Source organism: Lampetra planeri, chromosome 1, assembly GCF_965212315.1.
Source record: "Lampetra planeri chromosome 1, kcLamPlan1.2.h2, whole genome shotgun sequence".
In the NCBI taxonomy this organism is placed as follows: domain Eukaryota; kingdom Metazoa; phylum Chordata; class Hyperoartia; order Petromyzontiformes; family Petromyzontidae; genus Lampetra; species Lampetra planeri.
The window spans coordinates 6,807,650-6,827,294 of record NC_136107.1 but is presented as its reverse complement, the minus strand read 5'-3'; the positions used below and the strand labels follow the sequence as shown (position 1 = coordinate 6,827,294).

Below are 19,645 nucleotides of genomic sequence, written 5' to 3'. Positions count from 1 at the left end.
GGCCCAGCAGTCCCTGGCGTAATGGCCCTTACAGCCGCAGCGGAAGCAGTCGATGTCGTTGCGCCGCGCCGCAGGCCCCCCGTCCTGACGCTCCCGTGTCGGCGGTGCAGATCGCGGCCCCGGCCTACTGCGGGCCGACCACTGAGCAGAGGCGGCTGTCAGCTCCTGCGGGCCCCCCCCATCAGGAACGTACACCGCCTTCTTGGGATCCCAACCCACGGCACCTCCTTCGACGATGGGCCCCCCCGTCCACGCCATGACTTGCTTCCAACGGCGCAGGTTGAACTGGGCATCAAGACATTTAGCGGCCGCCGGGGATGTCAGCTTTTCGTGGCCACACACCGGCATAGGAATCCCCAAATCCCGGGACAGCTCGAGCATCTTACCCAAGATGAGAGGTTCGAGCAGGTCAGGCTCCGTCTCCGGGTATGCGGCCATGGCCAACTCCAATACCGCACCCCTGTATGCCACCGGCGACTCCTCGGGTGCTCGCTGACGTTGAACAAACCGGCGATGAGCATCATCCGGTGGCTCATATGCATCTGCCATCTCGTCGAAAACTCCTCTCAATGTTTTCTTCTTCTCGGCCTTTATAGAACGGAAGAATCTCACCGACTCGTCATCGAGAAGAGTCGGTAAAACCTCCAATGCCTCAGCGTCCGTCCACCTTGCTGAGCGTACCGCCGCCAAAAATCTGCAGGCGAAAGCACCCCAATCGCCACCGATGGAGAATTCTTTAACGGTCGTGAGATGACGACTGCGACTCCTTGTTGCGCCGCCCTCAGCCGATGACTCACCAGGCGGCATATTCAAAATGGCGTCGCATCGCAAGGTGTTCAAGATGGCGGCCTCCCGCCGCGGAGAGCGCAAGATGGCGGCTTCCCGCCGTTCTTCTCCTGCCACGCCCAAGATGGCGTCTTCGTGCCGCGTGGCCGATGGCGCCGACAGCGGAGGCAAGGCGGCGACCTGCGGACCTCCATCGGCTCTCCCCAACGCCGTCCTCGGCGTGACGAGCTCGCACAATTGCGCGAGCACGATTTTGAGTGTCTCCAGCTGCACCGCCATCTGTCTCTATCGCAAGTCCGCGTCCTCCGGCGCAGACGGTTCCACCGACGCGGTGACGTCTTGGACTCCCGGACCCGTACTCGTTCCCGCACGGATCTCCTCCATCGCAGGCAGGTCCACCGCCTGAGGAAGGTCGTCGTCGTCGGATGATGTAGCAGATGATGGCGCAGGAATATTCTTTCTCCTGAGCTGTGTTGACATGCCGTTTCACTTCTGACACCAGTGTAATAAAGGACTCGTTCACTGGGTCTGTCTCCGTTGTCCTTTATTTGGGTTCTTTACACTTGTCCCACACGGCCCTCGCTCAGAGCCTCCCCGCTTGGCAGCTCCACAGCTGCCTTCGCTCCCGTAGCCTTTCTCGCTCCTGCAGCTCCGCTGCAGGTCCCCTGTGCAGTCCTCCGGCTGCTCTCACTGCAGCTCCACCGCTGCTCCCCGTTCCTCCGCTGGCCGACGGTGCCGAGTCTTACTGTGTGTGTGGCGATCTCGCCACTCTCCAACCTCCGCCCTGCGTGGCCTCACTCTGTCTCTATCTCCAACACTCCCCCGTCTCTTCCGGTATCTCTCCCTTAAGACCTCACCCCTCTCTCTCACGTGACCTAACTCCTCCCCCGCGTGACGTCATATCCGCGAGGCCATTTACGCCCGCATTACAATTGTAATATTACACTATGTATTAATCTACCCACCCTACTGTATACCGCACTGCTGTATATTCACTGTACAATTAGGATACTATATATTACCTTATACATTATATTAAACATTACACTTTTATACTATTTATTATTATGCAATCTGCTAAACACTATACCATTGACCGTCGCGTGAAAGGTGCTAAGAGGAAGCAACGACATATGTCAATGGGAGAGTGATGGTTGGAGACTGGCAGTGGAGCAAAGACTCCATTCCCTGCGGAGAATACAAAAGATATATAATCAATGCCAGTGAGTGGACTGCGGTCTGAAAGTCACCATAAACGTGAACACAATCAGTTAAGATGCGAAATGGTTTATTACGTCCTTCCAATGATTGCTGAGCCAGAATCCATATTCTCGGTTGAAATTGTCTCTGTGCTTGTATATGTGGATCGCCTCATGAACGAATCTCTCATGGTAGCCAGATGGCAATGCCATTGTCATCATGGACAAAATAGACTACAACAACAAAATTCAAGAACTACTCAACGATGGCAGCTATACAAAAATAAAAGGAGACCCCACCAACAGCCTCGTCATTAAAAGCAACAAAATCATTTCTGATTCAACCACATTAATTGATCAAACCAAACAGTTCTCGTTGAAACCTTCTGCAGCCAGGCCACCAAGATTATATGGCTTGCCAAAGATACATAAAGAAGATACACCCCTTCGTCCCATTGTCTCTACTATCAACTCTCCCACCTACAAACTGGCTCGTTTTTTGTCTGAAATCCTGCGGCCTTTCACTGGAAAAACCATCTCTGCGGTACTAAACTCTACTCAACTGGTATCGATAATCAAGGGAATCTCCCTGTTCCCAGACGACCTGCTTGTCAGTTTTGATGTGGTTTCCTTATTCACCAAAGTTCCTGTACCTGACAACATCGCAATCATTGAAGACTTGGTTGAATTCCAATATGCTGATGATGCCCAAGTCAGTGCATGCTCAGAAGCTGACCTTCAGTTCATCGTCAACATATTTACAGATTCTTACAGCAGGATAGGTCTAACATTGAATACCCGCAAAACAAAGATAATTTTTCAACAAGCTCCAGGAGGACACCTACCACCCCATACAATCATTACCAACAATGCAATACTGGAAAACGTTCTCAGTTTCCCATACTTTGGGAGCCATCTCTTTAACAATGTCTTAATTGATTATGAAATTCAACATCGGATTGCCCGAGCTAGTGCTGCCTTTGATCATTCCAACCCTCTTATATGGTGCAGAAACCTGGACCACTATCGTAAACATGTACAATCTAGATTTGAAGCTTTCGTGACTGCAAGGATTCATATTCTTAGATTTTTTCGGTAAAGTCACGTAGGTAAAACATTAAAATTAATAAAAGTAAAATAAAACAAAATAAAAATCACGACGTTTCGGAGGCAACACAAGCTTCCGTCTTCAGGTGGAACCGTCACAGCCACGACTTACCTACGTGACTTTACCGAAAAAACCTAAGAACACGTACAATCTCTCGAAATGTTTCATCAACGCTGTCTCAGGAAAATACTAAACATCACCTGGGAAGAAAGACAAACTAATATCAGTATTCTGGAGCGATCCAACTCATCCAGCATAGAGGCCATCATGATGAAGTATCAACTCAGATGGGCAGGTCACCAGATCTTCTATTTCCAGCTCAGCGATGGATCATGTGCCCCCGGAGATCAAGAAAGTGTTTCCGTGACAACCTTAAAATGCACCTCAAGCGTAGCCACATAGATCCAAACAACTGGGAAATCTATGCTCTTGATAGACCATCATGGAGGGCCAAAATAAACAATGGAACTCAGCATTGTGAGGCCGAGTGAAGAGAGTTGATAGCCAGGGAAAGAGCACGCTGCAAAGCATATACACCAGAGACAGAGACAACAACAGTGGGAGCTCCAGTATGGATCATTCGTGTCCCCAATGTGCCAAGATCTGCAGGTCACGGATTGGCCTATTCAGCTATCTCCGGACCTATGGACAGCCAGGTCCACCTCACAACAAAGACAAGTAACACCTGGAGGGAAATCATACCCAACTACGAGGGATCCCAGAAGACAATCACCTTATTACTAAATGTACTTACTAATCTAGTGTGAGAATTGGCTTATGTGTTGGTGCATGTGATATGTGTCTCTCTTTACAGTTCCCGGTTGGGTGTTGCTGTTTAAAGTATAGCAGATCCACAGTTGAAAGGTTGTGAGCTCAAATCCCAGTCAGGGGTAAAGAGCAGTTGTCCTATGGAATACTAGCCATTTCCAACTCACTACATTTGAGAAAAAAGTTTAACCATGAGCAGCTATCTCACTAACCTGCTAAAACAGTTTGCCAATGACGTTTAACGTGACAAAGAGAGTATACTCATGACAATTCAATGTAGTAAACGACTTACACGACACGTTGAGACTTGCGTCCTTTCTTTATTAGTTATGACTGCTTGGCTCCGCACTCTCTTTAGACGGTCACCCTCTCTCTCTTTCTGCATGCACGCGCTCACTGCTCCTCCATTCCTGCGTGGCTTCCCTCGCTCTCGCTTCCCCGCACACCGCTGGTCGACGGTGCACCGGGAGTCGGGAGAGCTTCGCTCGAGGCTGCCATGTGCTCGGTGGCTGACGAGATGGCGGAGATGCAGTCCGGACCCAGGCTTCCACACAGAACCCCGAGTCCTCCTCTTGCCTCTCCTTATATCCTCCTTGGCGGAGCGAAGCCCCGCCTCTAACCACACCCCCTTCAAAACCTTCTCGATGGTTCCTCCATGTACCCATGAGCTCCGCCCATGAACTTTGGCCCAGATTGAACCCGTAGCCCTGATTGGCTATGACCGATGCGGCAATGCCTATGCAGCCCTCCGTATGTCGGTGTGCTCTCTCATTACATATGTATGGCGTGTTTTAACGACACATTTATATATTTATGCGATCTAACCCAAAAAATCTATATTATGGATATGTATGTATGTTGGACTTCTTTTGCACCGTATGTAGCCAACCATGCTAATCGAGGTGTTTTTGTGTGTTTCTTTCTACAGATGAAGACTTGAGTTTGGCTTTGAAGGCAAAGGTGTCATTGGAAGACCTTTTCAATAAGAACTTCCAACCCGTGGAAACAGAAGTACATTGGATAAGTGGTAAGTTGTATGAACCAGTTCATTACCCTTCTTTAATTGAAGACTGTGCATGGCCAAGTGCTTGTGCTATGCATGATTGTGGGCCTCAGTCCTTTTGCTATAGGCCAATGCAAAACTGGTAGAAAAATAAGTCTGTAGGAAATATCACAAACACATAAAGGAAGCCTTCTGAAATGTTCACGTTCTTGGCAGTGCAGTAAAACATCACGAAGCTGAAATCATTTTTGGAATAGCCTTTCCTGTTTCAGTCTCTGTCTGACATCCTGAAAATAATTAATTCATACAGCAATGCTACATTTAAATGACAGTCACACTTGAACAGATTTCATTGACATTTAATAACAGTAAACTAAATATTCTCAATGTAATATTTAGAATTCAATAAAACTTAAATAATCAGCACTGAATTTCCACGGTGAAGCGGATAGGGAAGGCTTGAGGTTTCTCACTGGATGTGGAAGGCTGGATAGATTTTTTAAAAATAGGTTTGAAAACTGTATTGTATTTTGTTTACTTATTTGTAATATAAATCTAAAATAGCTCTAGAAGTATGTTATATAGCAAGAATGTAGCTTTATATTGACGTATATTGCATGTACATAGCTCTACAGTTGCTAGTGCACAAACATATATTGTTTTTATTACACCTAGTGCTGACAAGTGCATCTCAATATTCTATACATGATTAGCATGGAGTTCTACCACCAGGTAGACAGATGCAATTAGATTGGCTGCAAAGTGCCACGTCCTACCATGCATTAGCGTATGAACAGTGATGAACAGTGCTCCTGCTGCAGTATTTTGGTTTATTTTTACGGATAAAAAAAAATTGGGTGACTATCAGAGCAACCGACTCACAATTTGTAGGTTGTGGGTTAAAACCCCCGTCAGGGGTTGACTTAGTCTTTTATCATCCTGGGGTTGATATATTTAGCAACACTTCATGACAATTGAACACAGGTTCTATGGAGAGACTGCTTCCCCATCATATGAATGTGGAATATACTTCACTCGCTCAAGGCCACCAACACAGAAGAGTGCCACCCCCATTGCTCATTGGAGCAAGTGGACTCTTTAGTCTTTCAATGATTATGCTCTGCATTCATTACCTCTACATTTGGCAGTGCATTTGGTGGGTTAATCTATGGTAGGGTGAGTGTATTGTGTAACTTCTGTAAAGGGAAGCAAATTAGATCGGGATTTGAAAATCCTAGTGTATATAGTTGATAGCTTGAAGTGTCCCATAAGGAAGAAGGCCAGTGGATTGGCTCATTTATCAAGCTTGTTAACATTTGGAATGACTAGCTGTCCTCAGTCAACTGGGTGTCCCAAACAGCCCAAGGAGACGACTTTCATCTCACTGATAAGAATGTCTGCTTCCTGGGTGGTCTCTCGTTTAAATCCAAACTTTTGCACACAAAGCCTCCGAGCGGATTATGGATTACAACAGATTTCCCTTTGTCAGCTGTCCCCTGAATCTTGGCCAGCAATCTGCATGACTGAAGCACTTGCTGCACCACCTCCTCCCTTCCACACCACCTATGGATACTGCTTTTGATAAATTGTGACTACGCCACATTTTATGTTTACATTTTTTTTTCACAAGAGCAGGTTTTTATCTACTAGTCCAACTTTGAAAAGTACCTACTGTACATACATTTTTTTTTAATACTCTTTGGGTGTTTTGGTAAAGTCACGTAGATAGACTTTACCGAAAGACCCAAAGAGTATGAATTCCTGCAGTCATGAATGCTTTAAGTCTGATTATGAATATCAATAGTTTTTTGAGGAGTGAGTTAATTTGTGAATCATTGTGAATTAGCCTCAGACATTTAGTGCATGTAATTTATATGTTAGTCAGGGACAGTACTAGTGTAGTGCTAATTCTTACATGATCGATGGGTAGAAATACCCACGGGATCCCAGGTTACACTTGAGATAATGTCATCAAGGAAAGGAAAGAGAAGGCGGAGTGTGTGAGAGAGGGAACGCCCAGGAGGAGAGAGTGTGGTGACATCACGGGATGAGGCTGGGTGATCGGGGCGCTTCCTGGTGGGATTCAGAGTGGAGTGGTCGCATGTGGCATGAGCTCGTCCAGAAAATACCTACTATAATCACCCATGAATGTCTGTCCATAACGCTCGTAACGTCACTCCACATCGACCAGCCCCCCTCATTAATAATCATGAGCAGGTGACGTCCTCCACATGGACCCCCCCTCATTAATAATCATGATTCGGTGACGTCTCTCCACGTGGAACACCCTATCCCCTCATTAATAATCATGTGCAGGTGGCGTCACTCCACATCGAACAGCCCCCCTCATTAATAATCATTATAAGGTGACGTCCTCCAAATGGACACCTCCCGCCCCATTCATAATAATTAGCGGCTGACGTCACTCCACATGGGGCCCGAGGGTGCCTCCTCCCCCCTCATCAGCGTCAACTTACAACCCTCACTACAAAGGCAGAACCCAATGTCACGCGATCTTCGTAACGCTATTGAGACATAAAAGTAAAAAGGACGTCATGATGAACAAGGGATTATAACCTTAAAATGAAATAGGTCTGTGTCACCGCGCCCTTATAAATTGCACACACATTAATGCAATGAATATCACGTCGCGGTCTGCTTTTCGCTTGCAAGTTTCAGATTTACTGCAATACACCCGTCCTTGGATGGGAAAAAGGCTAGGAAAGAAGAGTTGTGTTGTCGAAATCTTCGTCTGCTGGACGCATTACACTAGCAAGACAAACTGAGTGTCACTGGTATTAGAACACTCGGCTCAAAATTAACAGGTTGAAAGTATAAATCGTGATTGGGATACCTACTTTATAATTTTTCTGGAAAACAATTAAGAGAACAGTTATAACTCTTTAGAAAGTGTGGTCTCCACCTTATATGATATAATATTGCAATTACAACCCTTTGTCACCACTTCTGGATAAAGGCTTTCCCACATGATGCTGGTCATGTGGGGTGATTGGCTATACTTGACCATGCTGCTAAGTTCGGTTTATTGAAGCCTTGGGGATGTGGAATTCTCACCATCACGTGAGGCTCGTCAACAGAAATGAGCAGCATCCAATTGCTCAATGAAGCAGGGTGATACTTTCATCTAATATTATTTTAGGTTACCATATGACCCATACCAAAATTGTATGAATATCAATGTTCCTCTTACAAGAGTAAACAAAGGACACAGCTTAGTTAAATGCTGTGTGGATATATACAATCGTCAACAAAATTGGACTTTAATATCGAGCGCATATTGATGCTCTATTAGTAAAGGACTCTCGATCACATTTTGGGAATGGAGAAATGTGCTTTGAAGAAAACTAATATGTTGATTGGCTCAAAATTGCGATGTTAAGGGACACAAAGGGGGCTTTCTCTTAATATTTGGAGATAACTACCTACAGTATAGGCATCCTGTTAAAAACACGCCCCAAAGGTTGAAGGTCAGCTAACCAATTTTATTCAACCTTCCAATTATCATTCTGACTCCAGTGAGACCACATTTGTCAATATTTGGTCATTTGTGGTGAAGCAGAAGCAGATACATTTCATGAGCCTATTCTTTGGGTCTTTCGGTAAAGTCACGTAGATAGGTTGCAAGAAAATTACAAAAAAATACGACGTTTCGATCACAACACAAGCGATCCTCGTCAGGAGGAGACGATCGCTTGTGTTGTGATCGAAACGTCATTCATATTACAAATATGCCATCAGTGACCATTTCTATTCTTTATTTTTGTTACATTGCCGTGAAGTAAAATGTTTATACGCTGCACTGTGTCTGATGTGTTAGTCCATTGCATCTATCAAGTAAAGACAATCCAACAACTGAAGCCTACTGTGGAGACGATGAGAGTGTTTTTACACCATTGGTGTTATCCACAGGAGTCTTCTTATCCACCACATTTAAAAACACGACGGGTACAGCGTGGGCGAGCCACCTTAGCCTACAAAAAATAAAATAATACGTTAAGATAGTGGGGGGGGGGGGGGTGCTCCACATGTTCAATATAAAGCAGAGCTTGTCACAACACTGGACTTTGGACTTTGAGCGTGGGGCCTTCCCCGTCATGCAGCAATCAAGAAAAACATTCCCAAGACTGTATATAGATATCTCATATTGTATGAAATAACAGCCACAATTGTGTATGTTGGTGTCTCATGCTTATCCGAGCAAGATGAGATGGCAGAGGCATTTGACTTCCACGAAGTCATGCTTTTGCAAGATGAGAAATATGTTCATGGCTAGGCTCGATGCGTGCATTCTGAAGTGTCCCGCGATCGATCACGCCCGAGCTCCACGCGCAAGTATCGTGTAATCCATACTTGTGGCCTTTTAGAGATGTATGTGTTGCTTTCTGTTCCCTATTGTGCTGCATCAATTTGAGTTATGACAATTGTTATATGAGGATGCTTTTTGGAGTCTCTCGGTGATCAGTTGGGGGTGGAGGATGGATCCCAACATTTTAAATGTGATGCTTTGTTTACCCCCACTGAGCAAATTATGAGGCCTTTAAGGAATTTGCATTCGCTTGCACGAGGGCTTCACTAAAATGGTTTGGGAAAAATGTGCACTTAATAATGGATGCAGTTTAACCGCTATGAAATATTTGCTTTTATCATTACATCTCTATTCTGGTTAAATACATTATTGTGCCAAGCGAGGCGTGTTGTCTGTAATTTGGAGTGGCAAGCTTCAATCTTCGTTTCAGATATCATACGTAAGAAGTTTTTCCGTATTATAAATAAGGTAATTTGCTTTTTTTCATTTGAGGGATATTCAAGTACCCAGAGAAAATAAAGCTTTTAGATGTGCAAATTTAAAGCTGTACGAATGGATCAGCAGCATTCAGTAATGTACTTGTATTTGTAAGTACTTGCGGTCTCATCACTGCATGCTGAAATTCTCTCATGTACACAATGTAATTTAATCACCCCACTTCCAAAACACTAGATTGCAGGCATGCACAACTTAACTGTTGCAATACTTTTGATGATAATATGGCAGTAACATTTTTTTTCTTGATGACTTATCAATAACATTTCGAATATTACAGTGGAAGAAAATGAGAATGTTTCATGAAGTTGTGGTCAAACCAAGTCTGTACCAACAGGAAATTTGGTAAACATGTTTTATATATGAGATTGTTTTATATAAGAGACTATCAGTAATCTGGATATGTGCCTTTGTGATTAGAACGCTTGATGGTGAGTTAAACTCCTAGTTATGAGTCAACAGTCCATCGTCGCTTTGGGAATGATATAATGAGTATCACTGTAATGTTATGTATCCATCACTGTCTTGGAGCCACCAACATACTCATTATTCGTTTGATCAGAGAGACACTTTGGCCTGGCAATGGTATAGCTGCATCCCATATGACGGTTATGCATTTGGCAGTATAGACACAACCATTATATTTTGGTCTTACAAAGAACGTCTCATAAAAGAGCTGCTTAGCTCAATTGGCCTTACCAGCTAAAATAGAGTTTCAGTTGTTCACATCTACAAGGAATACCTTTCGTGGGGCAGACAGTGGGGTGGGGTCTCAGGCGCAACCAATAAACGTTGCAGCTGTTTCAGCCGTTTCTGTGTCGACGCTTGCCCCCAATGAAATATATATAAATTGTATTCTTGTGCTTCAAGTTAAAATACATGAAACATACTACCGTCACCTCAGTTGCCCGAGGTCACAAGTTCAATATGAATTATGCTTGTCTGTCTGCTGAACCAGACAGAAGAGTAGTGTTTAAAGTTAACTATGAAGCATTTACCAGAATGATTTAACGCAACATTACAATGACTTTTAGAGCAGAGAAACAGAAAGGGGAAATTGTCAATTATAATTGGACGTATTATTTTACAATGTGTTGTGCCTTCAGACTTGAAGCTTGGGAAAAAATAGGTGTATCATCTCTTCAAATACAACACAACAGAGTGTTGGTATCCATAATACATATTTTTTTGGGTTAGATCGCGCAAATATATACATTTGTCATAAAACCCACCACCACCCGACACGGCCAATTAGTAAGGTTTGTCACGTAAACAGAAAATGCCAATTCGTTATTAGTGTAGTGAGCGACTTCCGAGACAATGTGTAGAGGGCTCCTTGTTTATTTCTCACAATTTACAGGCAGAATCACTGAGCGACATATACACTGGGCTATGTATAGCTGACCCACTCATACAGCCACATCGCCGGCGTCTAACTATATAGCTGGCTGACTAATACAGTGGCGACGACGATGGGGACCGTACAGCGAATCGGCCATACGGCCGGACGATGAGGAAGAGATGACGGCGAAGACAGAGACGGCAGCCAGGACCCGAACCCCCACAACAGCCTTGAACCTCCGGATACCTCCCCCTTATATACTCCTCGGCATGGCCAAGCCCCGCCTCTGGCTACGCCCCCCTTCTAGAACTCTCGTGCAGGTTCCAGGAGCTTCCCGACTGATCCCCGCCTCTGACCTTTAGCACAGTTACACCCCCCTTATGGTTGGCTATTATATAGCGCACTCATACCCATAATTATCCCTCCTGGTCAACAGATGGCACCCTATCACTACACTAGTACAGCACACCGGTGTTTTGGAGAGCCAAGCCACAACATGTATAATCTGAGTACGACGTTTCACCAGTAATTACAATTAGCTTCATCAGGCGACAGCCAGATTCGTGTTAAACTGAATGTTGGTAGTTGTGTGGTATAGCGGTTAGCGCGCTGTGCGATGAACGCGGCGATTCTCATTTGATTCCTGCTCATGGCCAACACCAGTGATGAGTATCTGAACCAGTCTTGGGCCTCCCCTAGGTTGACTCAGCCTCAAATGAGTCCAGTACCTGGTGTGGGGCATACCACCCACCCCCTCGTGTACCGTGCTGGCCTACATAGGTGCTCACTAACAAAACTTTCCCCAACAGTTTATTAAGGCTATAGGGGGATTTGTTTTCTACTTGTCTTTGTATAATAAACAGAAGGCCCTCGCTGCCATCATCATAAACATTGCTTCATAACAGAACAGTATACACTTTAATGGGCTACAGTTTCAGACAATAGTACTTCGTGTCTCTTAGTTTTTCCACTGCCTGAAATATAAGCTTGAATCATTATTTTATAAGACAGTACTAGCAGAAGTACCCGGCGTTGCCCGGGTGCAAATATATATTTCTTAATAACCTTACATATATACACAGTTACTAAGGTATTGTCAAAGCCCGGTGGGCTTTGACAATACCTTTCACCACTCACCACTCACAACTCACCCTCACCACTCATCCTCACCACTCCCACTCACTACTCACCATTCACCATCACAACTCACCACTCACCAATCTCCCTCACCAATCTCCCTCACCCTCACCACTCACCCTCACCACTCACCCTCACCACTCACCAATCACCAATCACCACACACCCTCGCCACTCACTCTCACCACTAACCCTCACCACTCACTCTCACCATTCACCCTGACCATTCAGCCTCACCACTCACCACTCACTCTCACCATTCACCCTGACCATTCAGCCTCACCACTCACCACTCACCCTCACCATTCACCCTCTCCCTCACCACTCACGCTTACCACTCACCCTCACCACCACCACTCACCCTCACCACTCACGCTCACCACTCACTCTCTCCCTCTCCACTCACCGTCACCTTCACCCTCACCACTCACCCTCACTACTCACTAATCACCCTCACCCTCACCACGCATCCTCACTACTTACTACTCACCTTCACCACTCACCTTCACCACTGACCCTCACCACTGACCCTCACCACTCATCCCCACCACTCACCCCGAACCACTCACCCTCACTACTCACCATCACCACTTATCCTCACCACTCACCATTCACCATTCACCACTCACCCTCACCACTCACCCTCACCACTCATCCTCTCCACTCACCATCACCATAAACCCTAACCACTCACCCTCACCACTAACCCTCACCACTCACCCTCACCACTAACCCTCACCCTCACCACTCACCCTTATTACTCACCACTCAACGTCAACACTCTTCGTCAGCACTCACCCTCACCACTCACCCCTCACCATCACCACTCACCCTCACCACTCACCATCACCACTCACCCTCACTACTCACCATCACCACTCACCCTCACCACTCACCCTCACCACTCACGCTCACCACTCACCCTCACCACTCACCCTCACCACTCACCCTCACCACCACCAATCACCCCTCACCACTAACCCTCACTACTCACCCTCACCATTCACCCTCACCACTAACCCTGACCCCTCACCACTGACCACTCACCCTCCCCACTCACCCTTCCTACTCACCACTCAACCTCACCACTAACCCTCACCCCTGACCACTCACCCTCCCCACTCACCACTCACCCTTCCTACTCACCACTCAACCTCACCACTCACCCTCACCACCCACCACTCACCCTCACCACTCACCCTTCCTACTCACCACTCAAGCTCACCACTGACCACTCACCACTCACCCTTACCCTCACCACTCACTCTCACCACTCACCACTCACCCTTACTATTCACCACACACCCTCACCACTCACCCTCAACATCAACACTCACCCTCACCACTCACCATCATCACAAATCCTAACCACTCACCCTCACCACTCACCCTCACCACTCACTCTCACCACACCCTCAGCACTCACCCTCCCCACTCACCCTCACCACACACCCTCACCACTTAACCTCACCACTCAACCTCACCACTCACCCTCACCACTCACCCTCACCATTCACCCTCAACACTCACCCTCACCCCTCTCCCTCACCACTTTTCCTCACCACTCACCGTCACCACTCACCACTCACCCTCACCACTCACCCCTCACCCCTCACCATCACCACTCACCCTCACCACTAACCCTGACCCCTCACCACTGACCACTCACCCTCACCACTAACCCTCACCATCACTACTCACCCTTACTACTCACCACTCAACCTCACCACTCTTCGTCATCACTCACCCTCACCCCTCACCACTCACCCCTCACCACTCACCCTCACCACTCACCCCTCACCATCACCACTCACCCTCACCACTCTCCCTCACCACTCACCACTCACTCTCACCATTCACCCTCACCACTCACCACTCACCGTCACAACCACCACTCACCCTCACCACTCACCCTCACCACTCTCCCTCACCACTCACCACTCACCCTCACCACTCACCCTCACCACTCACCACTCACCGTCACAACCACCACTCACCCTCACCACTCACCCTCACCACTCAACCTCACCACTCAACCTCACCCTCACTACTCACCATTCATCCTGACCAATCACCACTGACCAATCACCACTCACCACTCTCCACTAACCCTCACCACTCAACCTCACCACTCACCCTCAAAACTAACGACTCTCTCACCACTCACCCTCACCACTCAGCACTCACCCTCACCACTCACCCTCACCACTCACACTCACCACTCACCCATCACCACTCACAACTGCCACTCACCCTCACAACAACCACTCACCCTCACCACTCACCACTCACCCTCACCACTCACGCTCACCACTCACCCATCACCACTCACAACAGCCACTCACCCTCACAACAACCACTCACCCTCACCATTCATCCTCAACCACTCACCCTCACCACTCACCCTGACCACTCACCCTCACCACTAACCCTCACCACTCACCCTTACCACTCACCCTCACCGCTAACCCTCACCATCACCACTCACCCTTACTACTCATCACTCAACCTCACCACTCTTCGTCACCACTCACCCTCACCACTCACCCCTCACCCTCACGACTCACCCTCACCACTCACCATCACAACCACCACTCACCCTCACCACTCACCCTCACCACTCAACTTCACCACTCAACCTCACCCTCACTACTCACCATTCATCCTGACCAATCACAACTGACCAATCACCATTCACCACTCTCCACTAACCCTTACCACTCAACCTCACCACTCACGCTCACCACTCACCCATCACCACTCACAACAGCCACTCACCCTCACAACAACCACTCACCCTCACCACTCATCCTCAACCACTCACCCTCACCACTCACCCTGACCACTCACCCTCACCACTAACCCTCACCACTCACCCTTACCACTCACCCTCACCACTAACCCTCACCATCACCACTCACCCTTACTACTCATCACTCAACCTCACCACTCTTCGTCACCACTCACCCTCACCACTCACCCCTCACCCTCACGACTCACCCTCACCACTCACCGTCACAACCACCACTCACCCTCACCACTCACCCTCACCACTCAACTTCACCACTCAACCTCACCCTCACTACTCACCATTCATCCTGACCAATCACCACTGACCAATCACCACTCACCACTCTCCACTAACCCTTACCACTCAACCTCACCACTCACCCTCAACACTCACCCTTAAAACTAACCACTCTCTCACCCTCACCACTCAGCACTCACCCTCACCACTCACCCTCACCACTCACCCTCACCACTCACGCTCACCACTCACCACTCACCCCTCACCGCTCACCTATCACCACTCACAACTGCCACTCACCCTCACCACTCACCCTCACCACTCACCCTCACAACAACTACTCACCCTCACCGCTCACCACTCACACTCACCCTCACCACTCATCCTCACCAATCACACCCTCACCAATCACCACTCACCCTCACTGCTCACCCTCACCACTCACCACTCACGCTCACCCTCAGCCCTCACTAATCACCACTCACAACTGCCACTCACCCTCACCACTCACCCTCACCACTCACCCTCACTACTCACCACTCATCCTCACCAATCACCCTCACCATTCACCCTCACCACTCACCCTCACCACTCTCCCTCACCACTCACTACTCACCCTCACCACTCACCCTCACCATTCACCCTCACCACTCACCCTCACCACTCTCCCTCACCACTCTCCCTCACCACTCACCCTCACCACTCACCAGTCACGCTCACCACTGATGCTCACCACTCACCCTCACTACTCACCCTGCCCACTCACCACTCACCCTCACTCACCTCATCGCTCACCACTCACCCTTACCCTGACCACTCACCACTCATCTTCACCAATCACACCCTCACCAATCACCAATCACCACTCACCCTCACCACCACCACTCACCCTATTCCCGTTTAAAAAAAAACTTGCTTACGTGTCGCCAAGTATGCTTAACATGTCTTACAGACACACACATTCACTAATATAGATTTTGACATTACACATACAAAACGTCAGCTTGTACTACTGTCATGATAGCAGGTACCACCACCACAGTGATGGTGAGTGGTGAGGGTGAGTGGTGAGCGGTGAGGGTGAGTGGTGAGGGAGAGCGGTGAGTGGTGAGGGTGTATGGTGAGTGGTGAGGGTGAGTGGTCAGGGTGAGTGGTGAGGGTGAGTGGGGGATGGTGAGGGTGAGTGGTGAGTTGTGAGAGTGGTGAGTGGTGAAGGTGAGGGTGAGTGGTGAGTGCTGAGGGTGAGTGGAGAGGGTGAGTGGTTAAGGTGAGGGTGAGTGGTGAGGGAGAGTGGTGAGGGAGAGTGGTGGTGGTTAGGGTGAGGATGGTTGGTGATGGTGAGTGTGAGTGGTAAGGGAAAGGGGTGAATGGTGAGGGTGAGTGGTGAGGGAGAGTGGTGAGGGTGAGTAGTGGTGGTGAGGGTGAGTAGTGAGTGATGAGGGTGAGGGTGAGTGGTGAGGGTGAGTGGTAAGGGTGAGTGGTGAGGGTTAGTGGTGAGGGTGAGTGGTGAGGGTTAGTGGTGAGCGGTGAGGGTGAGTGGTTGTTGTGAGGGTGAGTGGCAGTTGTGAGTGCTGATGGGTGAGTGGTGAGTGGTGAGCGTGAGTGGTGAGGGTGAGTGGTGAGAGAGTCGTTAGTTTTGAGGGTGAGTGGTGAGGTTGAGTGGTGAGGGTTAGTGGAGAGTGGTGAGTGGTGGTTGTGACGGTGAGTGGTGAGTCGTGAGGGTGAGTCTTGAGGGTGAGTGGTGAGGCTGAATGGTGAGGGTGAATGGTGAGAGTGAGTGGTGAGGGTGAGTGGTGACGAAGAGTGGTGAGGTTGAATGGTGAATAGTAAGGGTGAGTGGTGATGGTGAGGGTTAGTGGTGAGGGTGAGTGGTAAGGGTGAGTGGTGAGGGTTAGTAGTGAGGGTGAGTGGTCAGGGTGAGTGGTGAGGGTGAGTGGTGAGGGTGAGTGGTGAGCGGTGAGGGTGAGTGGTTGTTGTGAGGGTGAGTGGCAGTTGTGAGTGGTGATGGGTGAGTGGTGAGTGGTGAGCGTGAGTGGTGAGGGTGAGTGGTGAGGGTGAGTGCTGAGTGGTGAGGGTGAGTGGTGAGAGAGTCGTTAGTTTTGAGGGTGAGGTTGAGTGGTGAGGGTTAGTGGAGAGTGGTGAGTGGTGATTGGTCAGTGGTGAGGCTGAATGGTGAGGGTGAATGGTGAGAGTGAGTGGTGAGTGGTGAGGGAGAGTGGTGAGGGTGAGTGGTGATGGTGAGAGGTGAGTGGTGAGGGTGAGTGGTGAGGGTGAGGGGTGAGGGGTGAGTGGTGAGGGGTGAGTGGTGAGGGTGAGTGATGACGAAGAGTGGTGAGGTTGAGTGGTGAGTAGTAAGGGTGAGTGGTGATGGTGAGGGTTAGTGGTGAGGGTGAGTGGTTTGTGGTCAGTGGTGAGGGGTCAGGGTTAGTGGTGAGGGTGAGTGGTGATGGTGAGGGGTGAGTGGTGAGTGGTGAGGGTGAGTGGTGAGTGGTGATGGTGAGTGGTGAGGGTGAGTGGTGAGGTTGAGTGGTGAGGTTAAGTGGTGAGGGTGTGTGGTGAGGGTGAGTGGGGAGGGTGAGTGCTGAGGGTGTGGTGAGAGTGAGTGGTGAGGGTGAGTGGTTAGGATTTGTGATGATGGTGAGTGGTGAGGGTGAGTGTTGATGTTGAGGGTGAGTGGTGAGCGTGGGTGGTGAATAGTAAGGGTGAGTGGTGAGAGTGAGTGGTGAGGGTAAGGGTGAGTGGTGAGTGGTCAGTGGTGAGGTTGAGTGGTGAGTAGGAAGGGTGAGTGGGGAGGGTGAATGGTCAGTGGTGAGGGGTCAGGGTTAGTGGTGAGGGTGAGTGGTGAGGGTGAGTGGTGAGGGTTAGTGGTGAGGGGTGATTGGTGGTGGTGAGGGTGAGTGGTGAGGGTGAGTGGTGAGGGTGAGTGGTGAGGGTGAGTGGTGATGGTGAGTAGTGAGGGTGAGTGGTGATGGTGAGTGGTGACGGTGAGTGGTGATGGTGAGGGGTGAGTGGTGAGGGTGAGTGGTGACGAAGAGTGGTGACGTTGAGTGGTGAGTAGTAAGGGTGAGTGGTGAGGGTTAGTGGTGAGGGTGAGTGGTGAGGGTTAGTGGTGAGGGTGAGTGGTTAATGGTGATGGTGAGTGGTGAGGATAAGTTGTGAGGGTGAGTGGTCAGGGTGAGTGGTGAATGGTGAGTGGTGAGGGTAAGTGGTGATGGTGACTAGTGAGGGTGAGTGGTGGGCATGAGTGGTGAGGGTGAGTGGTGAGGGTCAGTGGTGAAGGTGAGTGGTGAAGGTGAGTAGTAAGTAGTGAGGATGAGTGGTGAGTGTTGAGGGTGATTAGTGAGTAGTGAGGGTGAGTGGTGAGGGTGATTAGTGAGGGTGAGTGGTGAGGGTGAGTGGAGAGGGAGAGAGTGAGTGGTGAGCGTGAGTGGTGAGGGTGAGTGGTGGTGGTGAGGGTGAGTGGTAAGCGTGAGTGGTGAGGGAGAGGGTGAGTGGTGAGGGTGTGTGGTGAGTGGTGAGGCTGAATGGTCAGGGTGAATGGTGAGAGTGAGTGGTGAGTGGTGAGGCTAAATGGACAGGGTGAAGGGTAAGAGTGAGTGGTGAGGGTTAGTGGTGAGAGTGAGTGGTGAGGGTGTGTGGTGATTGGTGATTGGTGAGTGGTGAGGGTGAGTGGTGAGGGTGAGTGGTGAGGGTGAGGGAGATTGGTGAGGGAGATTGGTGAGTGGTGAGTTGTGATGGTGAATGGTGAGGGTGAGTAGTGAGTGGGAGTGGTGAGGATGAGTGGTGAGGGTGAGTTGTGAGTGGTGAGTGGTGAAAGGTATTGTCAAAGCCCACCGGGCTTTGACAATACCTTAGTATCTGTGTATATATGTAAGGTTATTAAGAAATATATTTTTCACCCGGGCAACGCCGGGTACTTCTGCTAGTATTCATATAAAACTAGACTTTCACCATGTGATAATATTACACGACATACATGTTATTTTACATGCACTTTACATAATAAATCCATCCAGATAGTGCTGTTAGTAGAGGGTTCAACTTACAGTCAAATCCTGGTCAGGAGTAGACCCTGGTCACCTTCCCTTTGAGGTTCATAACATATCATGCTATGTTGTTGGAAGTCAACAGTGGTCATCTTATGTAGAGAATGGCCCCTGTCATGAACTTGGATTGTTTACTGGTCGTTCATGTCTGTCTTTAGAGATGAAGCTACACCGTCATGCAAATTAACTTACAATCGCAGCTAAAATAAGTAATGTGTGACAGAAGAACAAATAATGCAATGGAATAATACATTCATGGTATGTTTGTTACAGTAGCGGCCTCAGTCTTGTGGCCAAATGCATGCATTGTACAATAATGTTTTCCCTCAGTCAGTGAGATTCGCAACTGTAGTTTTATGATAAGAATTTGCAACGTTGATAATGCAGTAACATTATTGTCCAGAGC

The 19,645-nt window shown here is 48.5% G+C and overlaps 1 protein-coding gene across 1 annotated transcript in view; it reads left to right on the top strand.

The window, feature by feature from the left end:
• LOC144734254 (inactive dipeptidyl peptidase 10-like) overlaps window positions 1–19,645 on the top strand; it is a gene marked incomplete at its 5' end in the record, with an annotated part of 402,709 nt that overhangs the window by 188,525 nt on the left and 194,539 nt on the right. The window contains one exon of the mRNA XM_078616418.1: window positions 4,790–4,888. Coding sequence (XP_078472544.1) covers window positions 4,790–4,888 — 99 coding nt within the window. The remainder of the gene's footprint in view (window positions 1–4,789; window positions 4,889–19,645) is intronic.